Source organism: Microchirus variegatus, assembly GCF_963457635.1.
Source record: "Microchirus variegatus genome assembly, chromosome: 13".
Taxonomy (NCBI): domain Eukaryota; kingdom Metazoa; phylum Chordata; class Actinopteri; order Pleuronectiformes; family Soleidae; genus Microchirus; species Microchirus variegatus.
This window is the reverse complement of record NC_139814.1, coordinates 14,336,994-14,352,954: the sequence shown is the minus strand read 5'-3', so window position 1 is coordinate 14,352,954 and position 15,961 is coordinate 14,336,994. Positions and strand designations below refer to the sequence as shown.

The window sequence follows — 15,961 nt, the reverse complement described above, 5'->3', positions numbered from 1 at the left end:
AGAACGACTTTAATATAAATCTAAAATTCTTTACGCCCACATGAGGACGGTGCAGAGAGGCTGTTGAAGCAGGAGGGGGCACTGAAGCTCTAAGATGGATGTTCTTCACTAGTTTTATAGGGTATAGTAACTGCAAATGTTCTTTGCTATTTATATAATTTCTAACAGATGTGGCGCTGACTTGAAATACAAAAGGCAGAACGTCATCTGTTCCTTGTCGCCAACTCTTTTTAGTGTGACGGTCTCGCAATAAAAGCCCCAAAACTAAAAAGCCTATAACAATCAAACATTATCAATACATTATATTTAATGCCTTGTTATTCAGATATAAAACATGATGAGATTCATAAACTCAGTAACACACACGTGTGTCTTTTTAATGTTAAGTATGGAGAGCATGTGCTTAAATAATGCACCAGTGTTAACATAATGGGTAGATAGAGTCAGGATGAGACAGAAATGTGACACCATGAGTCCAGCCATAGCACTTTATTCTCTTCACACAGTGCATTTCCTTAAAACACAATATATAATTTAATATAATAATTATAAAACTCCATTTATGTATATAAATAATGCATTCAAGACAGCAGCTCTGATATATACTATTAAGCTTTGGTACAGTGGTACATTTATGTATGTGAGTGAGTGTGTGTGTGTGTGTGTGTGAGCATTGTCAGGAAGAAGGTGGGGGTGGATGAGAGAGGAAGGGGGGGGGGGGGGGGGTGGAAAGGTGTTCATGTTAAGTGTGTGCAGTGAGTTCACGTAGGAACCAGAGTAACAATCGCTCCCTTCCACCGAGGCTTCATCATCAACATCAGTACTGTGCGTTCCAAGCCGGCGCGCTGAGGCTGCTGCAGCTGGGAGGATGGCAGCTGCTGTGATGGGATGGTGGGGGCGCCACGCAGCAGTAACCCACCTCCCCACCACCGACACCAGGCACAAATTTACTTGGCGGATAGGGCACTGAAACTCCTCCCTGAAGAAGACAAGAGACAGGAGAGAAAGTTGGGGGAGAGCAGGATTTGCTGCCACAAGCACTTTGCACAAGTGTGAAACGCTTCTTTTTTTCGGAAGGGGGAGCTGCGATTGTTACACTCTGGCGCATAATGAGACCTTTGGGTGCTCTGTGTTTACCTGAACCATGCTACATTGATGAGAGGCCATCGGTGAGTACGTCCCCAGCGCAGCCGGGGCCTGAGTGTGGGAAGATTGCTGCACTCCAATGGTAGGAGCATAACCTGCTGCACACACACACATGTATATATGAGGTTATATGAACAAAAAAAAAAAACAATAACACAACTATTTAAGAATGTATTAAGAGGAACTATGTGGAGCTTCTATAAAACACTGGAAAAACATCACATTATTGTAAGCTCTGACTTTTAGGGTCAATTCTATAATCTCTATTACACCTTTATTCATTACTTTGTGACTCAGTGATTGCTTAGGTAATTTCCTTCTCTCACTTTTTTAAAATTATCATTTCATTTAAACAACTGTCTTAAAACAATGCAGAATTGTTCCGGTTTGTTTATAAGCAGTAGATTTATGTGGTCACAGATCTTTATTGGCAACAATTAATCAGAACAACAACAACAACAAAAAAAAAAAAACAGATTCACTTCTTCGTTTAATTATTCATGCATTGTTGTTAATAGAATTTTATGCATCTGCTCCGGCGCCATTGTTTTTTTTCTCCCCGAGCCGTGTATAATTTCAGCCTCTGGTGCCTCCTGTTTGTTTTTCGTCATGTTTCAGATGCATTCACACGCGACCGTGCTGAAATGCGCGCTGACAAGAAGCAGCAGGAAAAGAGACCGGTTCACTGTGAGACCCTCAAACTACATCTCCGACAGTGTAACGGCCCCCTCCTCTACTGCCACAGCTGTTCCCACACACAGACACACACACACACACTCATAAACACACAGGTAGGAAGTATTGTACCTGTTGGTTGTGCTACTTGGCTGTGGACGTGCTGGCTCGGTGAGACGGGCCTGCATCCATGCTGAGCTGAGGTAGGGTACTGGCCAAAGTAATACACAGGCACCTACAGTACAGGAAAATATATTACATTTAACTACTACTTTTTTTTCCCCCTCCTAGCATTAAATTCTTCTTTAATGGAGCAGCATTCTGGTGTCAAAAATATGCCAAATCAATGCTGCCGTGATAAAATGTCAACATTTAATGCTGCACATCAGTCACAGTGTTAGGAGTCAGCAAAGAAGTGAAAGATGTGTCTTCCTACCTGAGGTGAGGGCTGGCAGTAGCTGGGCGGGTTGGGAGGAGGAGGAGGCGGAGGAGGGGCTGCATAGATGTAACCCTGACTGGGAGGGTACAGAGGCGGGGCTTCACCCGTTGACTGGCAGCTCATTGACACATGAGCAAACTGCGACGAGAGGTCTTCAATCTGTAGATCAAGACGCACACGGATGACGGTAAACACACACACACAAACGCGTATGGTTGAGCTGTTGTCTGACTGAGCAGCGGTACATACTGTGGAGTATGGCTGCGTGGGAGTGACAGGCAACATCTGTGGCGCTGTGTAAGAGACAGATGAGTACTGAAGCACCTGAGAGAGACACACACACACACACGGAGATAAAGACACAAACACTGACAATGTGTGGCTTTACACGTGTGAACACATCCTGCATGTCGAACATGTCCTGCTGTGCGTGCGCTACCTGCTGCTGCTGCTGCTGCTGAGGTGGAGCACTTTGAGGCTGAGTCTGGCTCCTGATTGGCTGCTGACTCTCTGGAGGGATATACACAGCAGGGGATCCGTCGGGGTTCAGGAAAGGTTGCCCTGCGAGGTTCCAAGGGTTGATTGTTAAGTGTGTACAGAAAACTCACTGGTATGCAATGTACGGCCACTTCTTTATTTATTATGTGTATCTAATAAAGTGTCCAGCGTGGTCCTCTGCTGCTGTAGCTCCTGCGCTTCAAGGATCGACAAGTTGTGCATACCTTGGTTATTTGAGATACTGCTGCCTTTCTATCTTTCGGTAAAAGTCTGGTCATTCTCCTCTGACTTCTGACATCCACCAGAAAACTGCCATATTTTTCTCTCTTTAGAAATAACCTTAGAAATAATTGTGCGTAAAAATCCCAAAAAATCTTGGGCTACCGTTGCTAACGTGTTGGTTCAGCATTGCTATAATGACTATATATATATATAGTTATCTGTCATTGTCTTTATTAGAATATAAGAAAATAAATACAGGCAAATGGCAAGCAGTGTTAAAATAATAGAAGGAAAAAGAATTCCAAGCACGATCGTAGCTTTCTTACACCTGGATTCAAACCCTAAATAAAGTCAAAAATGGCTGCTGTAAAGCATTACATGCACATGTTGTACGAGTTTAAACTTGCTAATGTAACTTCCAACCACATAATTTCGTACCAAATGCATCAGCAAAGCCAACAAAGCTAGTGTGTGTGTGTAAGTGTGTGTTACGTACCAGTATGTGGGTTGACCAATATGCTTCCAGGTGGGATCCCATTCTCCACGATGTAGGCAGAGCTGTGAGCCGGCTCTTCTCTTATGGGAGGAGAGGAGGGGAGAGGACAAGTAGCTGGCAGTCTGAACAGAGAGATGGAGCCTGAGAGAGAGAGAGAGAGACACGTGATAAGTACAGATGAGTAGAGAAAGCTTAATTATCGCGCTACATAACAAATTCGCTTCACATGACACACTCCACGTCCCTGTGCTAACAAACATACTGAGTGATGATGTATCTTTTCCTCCTGAATATGCGAGAACGTCTGGAGGTGTCGTGTGAAAATTTGCAGTTCTGGTGTGAGCGTTCGTAGATTGGGTTCCATTTTCACACCAGAAGCACTTCCACTGGTTTTTGTTAATTAGACGCTACCGAGTAAAACAAGTGTGATGTGGTGATGAAGTCTGGGAATAAGTTTTCCTGGCACACAGGTACGGAGGAGTGAAGTATCTCACCCTCGTCGACGGAGTTTGCACATCAAAGGTGCGACATGAGATGCGTTTGAAAAGTTGCAAAATGGGATTCCGCGAAGACGCACCTGAACCTCGTGGTTCCCAGCTGTGGCTGGCAGGCTGGTGTGGTACGGGGGCGGGACTCGTCCACTGGAAGGAGGAGTCGGAGTCTGTGCTGCTCCAAGGTTGGGGGTCGTTGCTATGGCGACAGTCGATCTCGGTGCTGCTCTGCTTGCTGCTGCCTGTCCAACTGGAGCCCGAGCTGTCGCGGCTCCTCCTGTGAGGCACATCCAGAGAGTTATCCTTCGTCATTTACAAGATTGCCCGACTAATGTGGTTCCACAACGGCTAATAAGCCGCGCGCAGTGAAGCGCAGAAGGTTTTAGGCAACGTTTCGTTGGCGTAAATGATCTATAAAGACTCACAACACCACACACACACACACACACACACCAAGGTCCTCTCTCTGTTTCTGCTGCAGACTCTGACACAAGGTCTGTGTCAGTCAGGCTGATCAGATTAAGATGATGAATGGCTACACATTATGTGCAGACAAAGCTTTACCTGAAGAGCAGTCTTCTTCGCTGGGTTTCAGCATATGGATTGTACTCCTCCACAGCCCTGCACACAGCAAACACACACATTAATGTCCTCATCTAAATATAATAAGTTCAAAAAAGGTGCATGGAGTAAACCCACTGCAGGCAAGGTTACCTGATTTCTGCCTGGATGTTCTCCTGGGTGCAGATAGGCTGCAAAAAAAAAAAAAAAAAAAAAGAGAGAAAAGAAGAAATAAATGAGTGAGTGTCCTCTGTCTGTGTGTCAGCACTGCACGTCGTCCTCTGTCTCCCTGTCTCACCTCTTGGTTAAAGATTCGGTCTCGTGCTTTTTGGTACTCTTCCTCCCTCTCCTCCACTGATTTGCTTTTCTTCTCACGAAAGGGATGATTCCTGGTCTGTAAAGCGCCAAACAAGAGCAGATAGTCAAAATAGCTGATGAACACAACAGCCGTAAAAACATACACAAGGACGTTTCCTGAGACGAACCTGGTCTTCTGAGCTGTTGTCTCTCTTTAAAATATATTTCCAGCAGTTTATGTCATCCGTCTTGTCCTTCAGCACCTTGTCCAAAAAATGCTGCTCCGGTCTTAGAAGACAAAAAACAACCACTGTTAATTCAAACTAAAAAGGGCGAGGATTTCCAGGCACATACTGGCTCAGAGACATGATGCATGCTTACATGCGTGTGCTGCTGGTCCGGTTGATGATGACAGACTTGCCTGTGTGGTCTACATTGTGCTCCATGCCAAAGTAGGCCGCCACCCGGTGGACCAGCATGCGGTGGTAGGATGACATGTGAGGGAACTTCTTAAAGGCGCTGAGGGCAAATGGGGAGGGAAAGACACGAGAAGGACAACGCGGGATGGAAGAGAGGAAATAGAAATTAGAAAGAGACAGAGGTAACATAACATGGTTATAACACACACACACACACATACCTATTGCTGGTGATGAAGTCAGTCATGTCCTGCTCCAGTTTCAGCAGCATCATACGGTCTCTGGGGTTACTGTTGAGGGTGTCGACAATAAACTGGTGCAGGTCTATGCCAGTGGAGTCCGTGTACTCCATGCTGGACTCTGAGAGAAACACAGGCAAGGATGTGTTACAAGACAATAAAATAAAATAAAACTGCAATATCAAAACACCCCGGGAGAACTAGTGTGCATCTAAATAGTAGCAGCATTTCTTTTTTATTACATTTTATTTGCTCTCTTCTGTTTTTGGACACACACACACACACACACACACACACACACACACACACACACACACACACACACACACACACACACACACACCTCTGGACAGTTTCTTTGGATCTGGGCTCTTCCCCTGCTCTTCTTCCTTACATGATGTCCTCTCATTGTCGTGGCAGCCAGATGAGAAGTTTGCGTCTGGAGACGCCTGTTGGAGGAAAATACAATGTCATTTGAGTGTGATGATGAAGAGGAGGAGGAAGAAGAGGAGGAGGATGATGTGTGTGTGTACCTGGATTTCTTCATATGGTGAGGACTCTTCACAGACGGCCTTACATCGCATTAACTTTCCTTTAGCCTAAAACGCACACACACACACACACACACAGAAGGAATATTACATATTCATAGACTGTAATGCAATCGATATTGCAGTAAGAATGAATAATGTGCGGCAGAGTTTTTTTCAGCTTACCTTAACTTTTTTCTTTGGTTGCACCTGGTTACAGTGTTTCTGCGAGTGAGAACACAATTTGTCAAGGCGTGAGCGCGTGAGGCAGGAAGGGGGGGAGGGCGCATAATTTTGCCGGGGGTGTATTATTAATGTGGTGCTTAACACAGGAGGTAGGGTTAGTGTCTCTTACTTGCTGCTCCAACTTCTTATTGTCATGGAGACCCTCCTCTTCTTTCTCCTCCTCCTCCTGATCGCAGAGGGGCAGACATGGTGTAGGGGAGGCGCAGCTGACGACGTCACACGATGTCACACCGCAGGGTTTTAGGAGGACATCTGTGCTTTCCGCGGCAGCTTCGGTCATTCTTCTAAAACGACACAAAACACTGAGTATGATTTTTTTTTTTTAAGATTTTGCTATGTAAAATGCCTTTGCCTGCCGTGTGTTTGAGTGTTTTTCGAACCTATCTGGAGTTGTTTACTGGAGAGCCTCACAGGTAAATGATGAGGTCATATATCCCATGTTCCCACGGGGCAGCCAGAAATGCAATTATCCTCTCTGCGCCTGTGCTCCTGCTCTATAGTGTTCGTCTGTGAGCCGGCTCTTCACTGGTCAATGTGGGATAAAAGCCTGAAGAGTATGAAAAACACAGGAGGAGAGAAAACAGTGTAAGTGGTCATTGTACAACAGCAACACCACTCTTCGTCTCTCTCACACACACACACACACACACACACACACAGACACATCAAGCAGTTACCAAAGCATAGCTGCTGTAATGTAGTTCAGCTAATGTTGTGTGTGTGTGTTAACCTCTATCCCAGCATGAGGTTTGACTCTCAACTGCTGCTTTAAGTGTGCAATACAAGTGAGCTTATGTATCTATGACAGTGATATAAAGGCCTGTTCCTGCTTGTGTATTAACATGAGTGATACCAATGTAAACACATGTCATGTGTGTGTGTCTGTGTGTGTGCGCGCACATGCTTGAGTGTGTCCTCAAGCTTTTCTTAGAAACAGCAGCTGTGGATGGTATCATCCGACCCGGCAGCACAGATATTCCCAGAATGCCAAGCTGAGTTCTGTAAAGCCTGTGATGAGAATATTACCGCGGCCAAAAAGAAAGACAGACAGACACACACACACAGACGCATTCCACCATCTTTCCCAAACACATCCATCGGGGACACATTCCGCTGTAACTCAGAGCTCAAGGGGACACTTATTCCTGTAACACCTGGGACAGAATAACGAGCTTAGAGGATGCAGAGTCCCATAACATGGTTATTTAACACCCTACTAGAGATAAAAAAGCATTTTTTAAATGTGCAACCAAAGTGGTGTTTACATCTGATACCTCCTCACTAAAACGGTGAGTTTTACAGTACAAGTACAATGGAAAGAGAGGTATCTAAAAATCTTTTCACGTGTTGCTTTTAAACATTTATGCCAGGTTATGCATCACTGCAAAGACGGGTACAAAACAAACATTAATTTTTATTTGACACTGAGTGATTTTAAATTAATTCCAATGAAGATATTCCAATGAAACGAGTCAAGTGATTGATGACTCAGAGTTTTGAGGATGTGTACTATGTACTGTTCCAGTTTCTTTGTATTTTTTCTATTATGTATGACAATAAACATAGAATCTAATATTTTGCCTGTAAAAAAAAGCCACGTAAGGGCTGCGTAAATTGTAACAGATGCATTTGTTCTACTCTGACAAGACAAAATATGATCAGTGAATTAATGGATGATTAGAATACTCATTAACGTTGGCTGTGTTGTTTGTGTGAGCAGGATGCTGCAGTGATCTGTATCTCTGTATCTGTTGGTCTACTGCAGCCCAGGGAACAGATACAAGACACGGAAACAGTCAAAAGGACGTAATAACTTGCGAAGCTCCCTAATGTGCTGTTGACAGCCTCTTATTGAGGTGTCTTTTAACAAAAGGGATCAGCTGAACTTGTGCTGCACTCTAGCTGACCTCAGGCAGAGGAGGCGGAGCAGGTGAGAAAAGAATATGAATTATCATTACAATCAAAATCAACTCTGGTATTGAGCTGCGTCTCTGCAGCAATCAGAGGAGAAGAATTGGAATCACTGCATAAGAAGACAGAGACGGAAAAGAAACGACACGGAGCAGATACACGGCGGACAAAACAAGATTAATGGGGGGGTGAAGGAAGCAGGGATGAAGAGAGATGAACAAACAGTCTGCGGGGACTCAAAAGGTGAGGAGGGGTGAAGGAAGGCGATGGAGGGAAAAGTGAGGAATTGGTGAAAGAGAGGCTTGCAGCACAGTCTGTCTCCGGGCTTTTCAGCCAACAGCCGTGAAGACAGGATCTGAGTGGAGCTACCAGTTTTTGAGCTGAGCGCTGCAGAAGCGGCCTGCCGCCCTGGGAGAAGGTGTGACACGATCATTAGCGTGTGACGGATGGCGGCGGGGAGGCAGGGAGCGCCAGTACCCGCTACATCATCATCCATCTGCTGCTCTCCCCAAAGCCTTCAGCCTCTGAGCCACTTACTCACCAGGACACCTTTCTTCTCCGGCCAAAAGCTGCCTGGCTCATCTACACGGGCGCAGACAGCCAATGGGAAAACCTCCAAAAGCTACTTTAGATGACCATTGTCAGCTGAAACACGTTAAATGAAGTCCTTAAAGCCAGTACCATGCAGTTCATACTGAAGGCCACTGAAATAGCTATGTCTGAATACCAGAACGATGATGATCAATGTGTTCATTGTTTAACCACTGTGCACTGGGCTGTTGTGTTCATTTTCGGATCCCCTCTCCACATGTAGAGATTTATCTGCCATACTTTCTTTTCTTTTAGTGAGCATCTTCCCAGTACAAGAAAACCTATACAAGAACGAGAAAACAGTATTGCCTGCAGCCACAGAGGCTGCTGTTTGTGTTTTGTCTCTACGGTTGCAGCTGAATTTAAAACGGGACTTTCTGTTTTCTCTCCCTCAGAACGGAGCTCATTATGAGATGATTCAGCAAGAGACTGAAAACCGAAAGAGCAGGTCTCTCTGGGTTGAAATAATAATCGAGGATTTTTACTGGGATCCTTCAACACTTTTTAAAAAAATCAATAACGTGCACAGGCTTTGCCCCCAAGGCTCTAATTGTGCTACTTTTTTTTATTTACTTACATTTTGGGGGGGTTTATATTTGCAGCTGTATTTTTTTGGGGGGGGGGGTGGCAGGTTCTGTTTTTATCTTCTTGCTGCTGCGTATTAAAGTCAAATAAAACAGGTCATGAACTGATTCACCCTCCACTTTAAGATAAGCAAAGAACAGAGAGGAGAAAGTAGGCTACTCTTGAAATTTAGGTTACATTGTCCTTTGAGTCATCAGCACAGCAGCACCTGGGCAGCCACAGCAGCTTCATAACCAAAGTCACTTGTGGGTGCGACAGCTGTGCTCCTCTGCAGCTGAACTCAAACCCAAGACGAGGGGGGGGGGGGGGGGGAACTAAATGATAGTCTTAAAGGAATACTTCACACAGAAGTAGTCTTCTTAAGTCAATTAGAAAAAAACTGATGTCATTCAGATGTTGAAGCTGCTCTCAGACGTTTAAATGGACGATGACGAACAGGTGTCATCTTCATGCACACGTTTGTGGCATCCTGTTAACCTACATAACGGGACCAGCCAATAACGACGCTCTACACTTCTGTTATTGGGGGGCAGAATGCAGAGAGCAGGTGGAAGCCATGTCTGACTGTGTGTGTGTGTGTGTCTTTCTGAGACATTTTGACCAGTCCCTTTTTTTTAGACGTGGGACGATGATGATGATGAACATTTCTTCTTATATTTACCATAACCATTGGTCCATATCTGTAAGCTTCATCAATTTGTGCACAAATATGGATGAACGTCAACGTATTGCTTTGAATCGTGATGTACGTTTATATCGTATATTCATCCCGTTCCTAATCCTCACAATTTCTAAAACAGTTCTGAGAATGAAGACTTGGTTTAAGGGTAAAAGTCTAAGTCAACGTTAGGGAGAAAATATGCCATGTTTTTGCACATTGTGATAAATTTCAAGTTTTATTATCGTAATTGTGAATGGACAGCATCATTTTCATAAATAGAAATACTGCCAACATACAGTCCTAGTAATTTATTTTTGAAGCACCACAAGGGGGAGCCTGCATCTTTCTGCTAATTCCATAAATATTATATTAAAGATTCCGATGTTTCTACATTAGAAAGTACAGCAAAATATAAGTATTTTTATTTTTGTTTCTATTTACTTGTTTTAAACAAATGTTTTTCAAACAATTAGACAATTAGTTTTTTGTTTAAAAAAAAAAAAAAAATGGTTTTAGTAACAACAGACATAAATCAAACGGATGTAAGGAAAGACGACCCTGCACATTTACTTATCTAATTATATATATATATATCACAATTACCGCAATGACATCGTGCAATTAATGCAATTATTTTGGTCACATTATTGGTTCGAGAAAATGCCTGGAGTCCTCACAAAGATAAAAATGTTTGTGTCGCATTACAGTGACCCAGCCAGAGCTCAAACACCGGACTATTTTTACACCTGACGGCCGGGGAGCGGACCTCCTGCTCCGGGACTTCACCGTGCTGTCAGCTGCGTGTGCGGAGCGGAGGACGGAGGAAACACAGCGGCAGAAACACAGCGGAGGAGTGGGTTTATCTGTTTATATTATGTGCTCACACTCTTCAATATTATGACAAAAAAACACAGTCAAATCTGTCACTTTAAAGTCACATTTTCTACTTTTAAAACCCCCACAAATAACTAGATATAGAAAGACAGGCGACGCGTTGCTGAATTCCCATTAAAACTACTAGATCCTATCATTCACGTATAAATTAAAATCTGAGATTATTAAAAGTATAATTCATTCAGCGGTGTCTCCGGGGGGAGAAGACAGTGACAGCGGCAGCGCTGCGGGGCGCACAGTTAGCTCGTTAAAGCTCCTCATTTAGCCCTTTTCACCGCACTTTCTGACTCATTACACGCACATTTAAAAACATAAAGAAAACATCGTTCTTGGATGACTTCATACACAAAAAAGACGTATTTGATGTAAAAAAAAAGAAGAAAAAAAAAGAAGAAGAACACCACCAATAGACAAAAAGAAGGCGGAAAAAGATGTGAGTAACGGTTACTCGTGCTAATTTAGCAGGTGTAGCTAGCGGCGAGAGTCAGCGTTTCTTACCGTGAGCTTGATGAAGTCTCTCCCTCTCTCTCCCTCTGTGGACTTGCGCCGGCGATCGCTTCTCTACAGACCCACGGACTGCTGCTACATTCACCCGGCGTCTGTTCGGTGTTCACTGTGGGTCTCCGCGGCTCCTCCTCCGCCTTTTGCCTGTCTGTGTCTGAGCAGGAGGAGCGGGGCGGCGGGGGTGAGTACAGGGGGAGAGAGGGGGAGGGGGGGCGGGGGCGGAGAGGAGGAGGAGGCGTGTCCACAGTTCTGAACCCTGAGCCACGCGCCCACACACACACACACACACGTGCGCGCGAGGAATGCACGAGATCCAGAACCTGCCCACTTATCTCCCCGTGTCCTGTCTCGCTCTCTTGTACTGTCTGTCTCTCTCCACTGTAACTGTGTGTCTCTGTATTGTCCCTGTCTCTCTCTCTCTCTCCTGTATCTACTGTATGTCTCTCTACCATTCTCTCTGTCCTTGTCTCTCTCCTCTGTCTTGTCTTTTTTTCCCCCTCTCCATCCCTGTCTCTCTGTCTCTTTTGTGCGTTCCCTCTTTCCGTCTCTCTCTCTCTCTCTCTCTCTCTCTCTCTCTCTCTCTCTCTCTCTCTTTCTCTCTCAATTCAATTTCAATTTCAAAAGGTCTTTATTGGCATGGGAAACATACATTTCCATTGCCAGAGCCAGTGTAAAAATACAACATTGTGTGTGTAAGGACAAAAATGAAAACAAGATATGGCATGACAACAAAAATAATGTATGAAAAATGCTGCAGGAATAAAAAAAATGTGTCTGTTTTAAAGAGGAAATCTAAATAAGTAACCGTGTACACTCGGATATACAGATATGACCATGTCGGACTATTGTACAGGATAATTGCAGGAAACTGTAAAACACATGGTGTGCATATAAAATGAATCTCTCTCAGTGTGTGTGTGTGTGTGTGTGTGTGTGTGTCCTGATTCTCTCTCTGCTGAACTGTACAAGTCTCTATCTCTTGTATTATCTCCGTCTCTTCCTCTGTGTCTTGGTCTCTTTCCCCCTGTAATTACTGCAGTAACTGACGTGAACACATTAGAGGACACGAAAAAAAAAAAAAAAAAAAGTCTCCCGTGTCTTTATAAAACCCACTTTTTCCCCCACAGTGGTGGGAGTACAGGAGACGACATTTAACACAATAAAGAGTACATGCACATCCATGTTCTGAGCATATTTTGTCTGTGTCTCTTCGTGGTCATTTTATTTGTCTTTGTGTTGCTGTGTTTGCTTGCGATGGTCAGATTGTACAGTTCAGGGCTGCTGAGGCTGCAGCACCTGTGTAGATCAGGCCTGTTCACCTCTGTAGTCCATTATCATTCATAGAGTATTTCTCTATTCACTCATCTGGATTTATTTACTCACTAAGGTTTTACACACACACACACAACCCCTGACGCACTGAGCTGCACCGCCGTTAACAACACATCGGTGTATGAAGTGGTTAAAATAAGCACATTCGACTATAGCTAAAGCGCCATGCTGCCTACACGGTCACAATAATATCAGTGGAGTAACACTGGGCTATTTTATGCATTAGTAGAGTTACATTATGTACATTAAAGGTGCATTATGTAATAAATCCAAAGCAACTGGCCGTAAAATCCTCCTAATATGTCACAGAGACTCAGGAATAATGTTCATATAACAAACTGAAGTCACCAACAACAACAGTACAGACAAAATATTTGCATTAAATAAAATATTTTGCAGACTGCAAATCATGTTTTTGCATGTGGCGCCACCTACCGCCGTCTACCAATCACTGCAGTCTGTAGCGTCTCAGCTGCCGAGCAACCACAGGTATTTTGAATTTGAGTGTAGTAACCGTTTTTGGCCACATTCTTACATATGGCGCCTTTAAATGTTACATTATTATTAAAACCACTCATGTAAGTTTACCTGCCCTTATGTTTTCAAATGCAGCAATATATTTACTGGTAATGGAGTGTTTTATTGTACTGATTTTACAACTATAATAAAATAAAGGAACGATAACATGGTCACAATAAGTCACCACAAATTAACCAACACCATATAACTTTATATATATATAGTGTGGCAGTAATTGGGTGCATGTAATTCATGTAGACGCGGTCAAGACAACCTGCTCTCAGAGCTGAAACTGAGCATCAGAAAGATTTGATTTTAGTGACTTTGAACAAGGCATGGTCGTTGGTGCAAGACTGACTGCTCTGAGTATTTCATAAATTGCTGATCTACTGGGATTTCTGCAAAAAAAAACAAAAAAAAAAAACATCTATAAAGGGTTTACAGAAAAATGGTCTGAAAATGAGAAAATATCCAGTGAGCAGCAGTTCTTGGCGGGGAGGCTTTGTCGAGTGACTTACAACAAAAACATCAAATTATTTTTCATCAACTGTAGAGAATAAAAAAAAAAGGTGTAATATCTCCTGAGAATATAATCCAGTAGCCTTGCCTGATTATTATCAACCTTTTTATTGTCATTAATTATATATTCCCCGTTTAACTCCCTTGCATCTCTGTGTTTTTATAGTGTATGAGTTCAAATGACTTGTCCCCAGTCTAATTAATAAAGCTATTCATGTTCATTCATATTGTCAAAACTAAACTCTCTTCACATTATGGTCCAGATGTTTTAGGAGCAAATTGCCAGGTCGAAATATTCGGACAAGTCCAAACTAAAAAAAAAAAAAAAAACTAAAAAATGTCATGACATGATCTGTATTAGTGTGCATTTGTGGGACAAGAGCACAGTGTTCAAATATAGCTGCAGCCCAGGCCTTTGTCACCATGTACTGTATGTTTACACCCACCACACAATCCGTCCAAATCTGAGTCACCAACTATGGTTACGACACAACAGACTCCCCCCCCCCCCTCCCAGAGTAATAAGGTATCTTGTTCCACGGCTGACATCTCATTAAATGTTTTCCAAGCTTTATATATCATGATAGCATTTTCAGAACGACTGAGGTCATTAATGTCCAAGTTTGGTGACATTGCACAAGCCCAGACGACTACAGACAAGCGTAATGATTCAAACTCTGAGGGCAGTCTGCTCTTCAGACTTTCACTTTGGACATTGCTGTTAGTGTTGCTTTGGTTTGATTTTTAAGTTACTTTTGGACATTCAGGTTCTTCTGATTGGACTTATATTACTCTTATGACGTCGCCTGCTCTGTTTTACTCAGTAGTTCCTCCTCATGTGTGTTTTCTCTGCTTCACCTTTAGCTGCCATGATGACTCACACCTGTGTCTCATCATCTCAGATGCATTCACATTATTACCAAGCCAAAGTGACTTAGAATTGCTTTCTTCTCTTGATGTAATTCAGATCTGATTTTGATTTTTACAGTGTTGTGCGGACACTATATCATCCTAAACCAGGGGTGTCCAAACTGAAGATTTCTGGGTGACAATGGTCCCTTCAGACCTTTCAGAACTCTCACACAACTCCTTATCATCTAATGAAGATGACATGTGATGTCCTTTTCACGATATAAATAATACAATATAAAACTGAACAACATCTCATGGGGTAGGACTTTGGACATGTCTGTCCTAAAGTCTATATATTTCTGGGCATTGGTGACATTCACATAAGCAGACTGACATTACTCATACCCAATCTTTTCTGTGGCGTTCATAAAATATAAAAAGACAAACTGAACCCAAAATAAACAGAAGTCAAACTTGCTTCTTGACAAAAAAAAAAAAAAGGTAAGAAAGGATTTATTTATTTATTTGCTGGCAGGAGACTGAGCAATTAATCCATGGGAAAAGTAACAAAATAACAAATACTAGTTGTTGATATCGAGATTAAGTGAATTACTGAGGAAGTCATGATGCAGCGTGTGGAGACATGACACACTGGTGAGGAGTGAATGGGAAAACCAGAGTATATAGAGCAGCAGGTGATGGGATGATGGTTTGCAGGTGTGTGACTCCGCCCAGCCGACCGGCCAAAACACAAAGCTAGAGACAACTGCACGAGAAAACAGGAAACAGGAACTCGACAAAATAAGACACAGAACATGAAGCCATAACACTTTTCCATTAATGTGACTTAAATCTGATTTTCTAATCAGATTTATATACACAGACGTGCGGCGTATCTGCTGTGAGGTCATGTGACAGGAATAAAAACCATCACATTGGAATCGGCGCTCCTGTTTGTCTGTAACTATGCACTGAGTGTTGCTGTTATCGACCTGCACCAGCAGCACTGCAAAATCAAACAACAATGGAGGGGAGTGTTGTCCTCTAGAGTTACAGCTCACTCACAAATTCGTTGCGATAGTTTCCATTTCTGAATTCCCCCCCCCGTGGGAGATCGATAAAAGTACATCTTACCTTATGTGTCCCTCACTTCAACACCGAGGGTTCTCACAAATATCTGTCGTTAATGACACTTGCACAAAGGTATTTATGTGCACGTCTGCCTTATGAACAGTCAGTAATGTTCAAATCACTTCAGTTCTGAATCTCATCTGAATGTAGCCTTAGTGAGAACAGTTTTATCCGAACCCATGAGGATTTTGGTGCATATGTAT

At 43.1% G+C, this 15,961-nt stretch overlaps 1 protein-coding gene across 3 annotated transcripts; it reads right to left on the bottom strand.

Annotated features, from left to right (window-relative positions):
• Positions 1–481: 481 nt before the first annotated feature.
• On the bottom strand, positions 482–11,543 carry arpp21 (cAMP-regulated phosphoprotein, 21). Of its 3 annotated transcripts, none has more exons than XM_083899661.1 (20): positions 11,400–11,543; positions 6,640–6,806; positions 6,369–6,543; positions 6,200–6,238; positions 6,017–6,082; positions 5,827–5,932; positions 5,466–5,604; positions 5,207–5,344; positions 5,014–5,113; positions 4,827–4,922; positions 4,682–4,719; positions 4,532–4,588; positions 4,054–4,244; positions 3,477–3,617; positions 2,700–2,821; positions 2,510–2,584; positions 2,258–2,419; positions 1,954–2,056; positions 1,138–1,244; positions 482–979 (listed from the first exon to the last, which is right to left on the bottom strand). In XM_083899661.1, the coding sequence occupies exons 3-20, from the start codon at positions 6,537–6,539 to the stop codon at positions 818–820; spliced, it is 2,013 nt and encodes a 670-aa protein (XP_083755787.1). In that variant the 5' UTR covers positions 6,540–6,543; positions 6,640–6,806; positions 11,400–11,543; the 3' UTR covers positions 482–817. The 3 variants fall into 3 exon arrangements, with proteins under 3 accessions (XP_083755787.1, XP_083755789.1, XP_083755788.1); XM_083899663.1 differs by having other exon boundaries at positions 1,138–1,241; XM_083899662.1 differs by having other exon boundaries at positions 6,369–6,540.
• Positions 11,544–15,961: the final 4,418 nt, after the last annotated feature.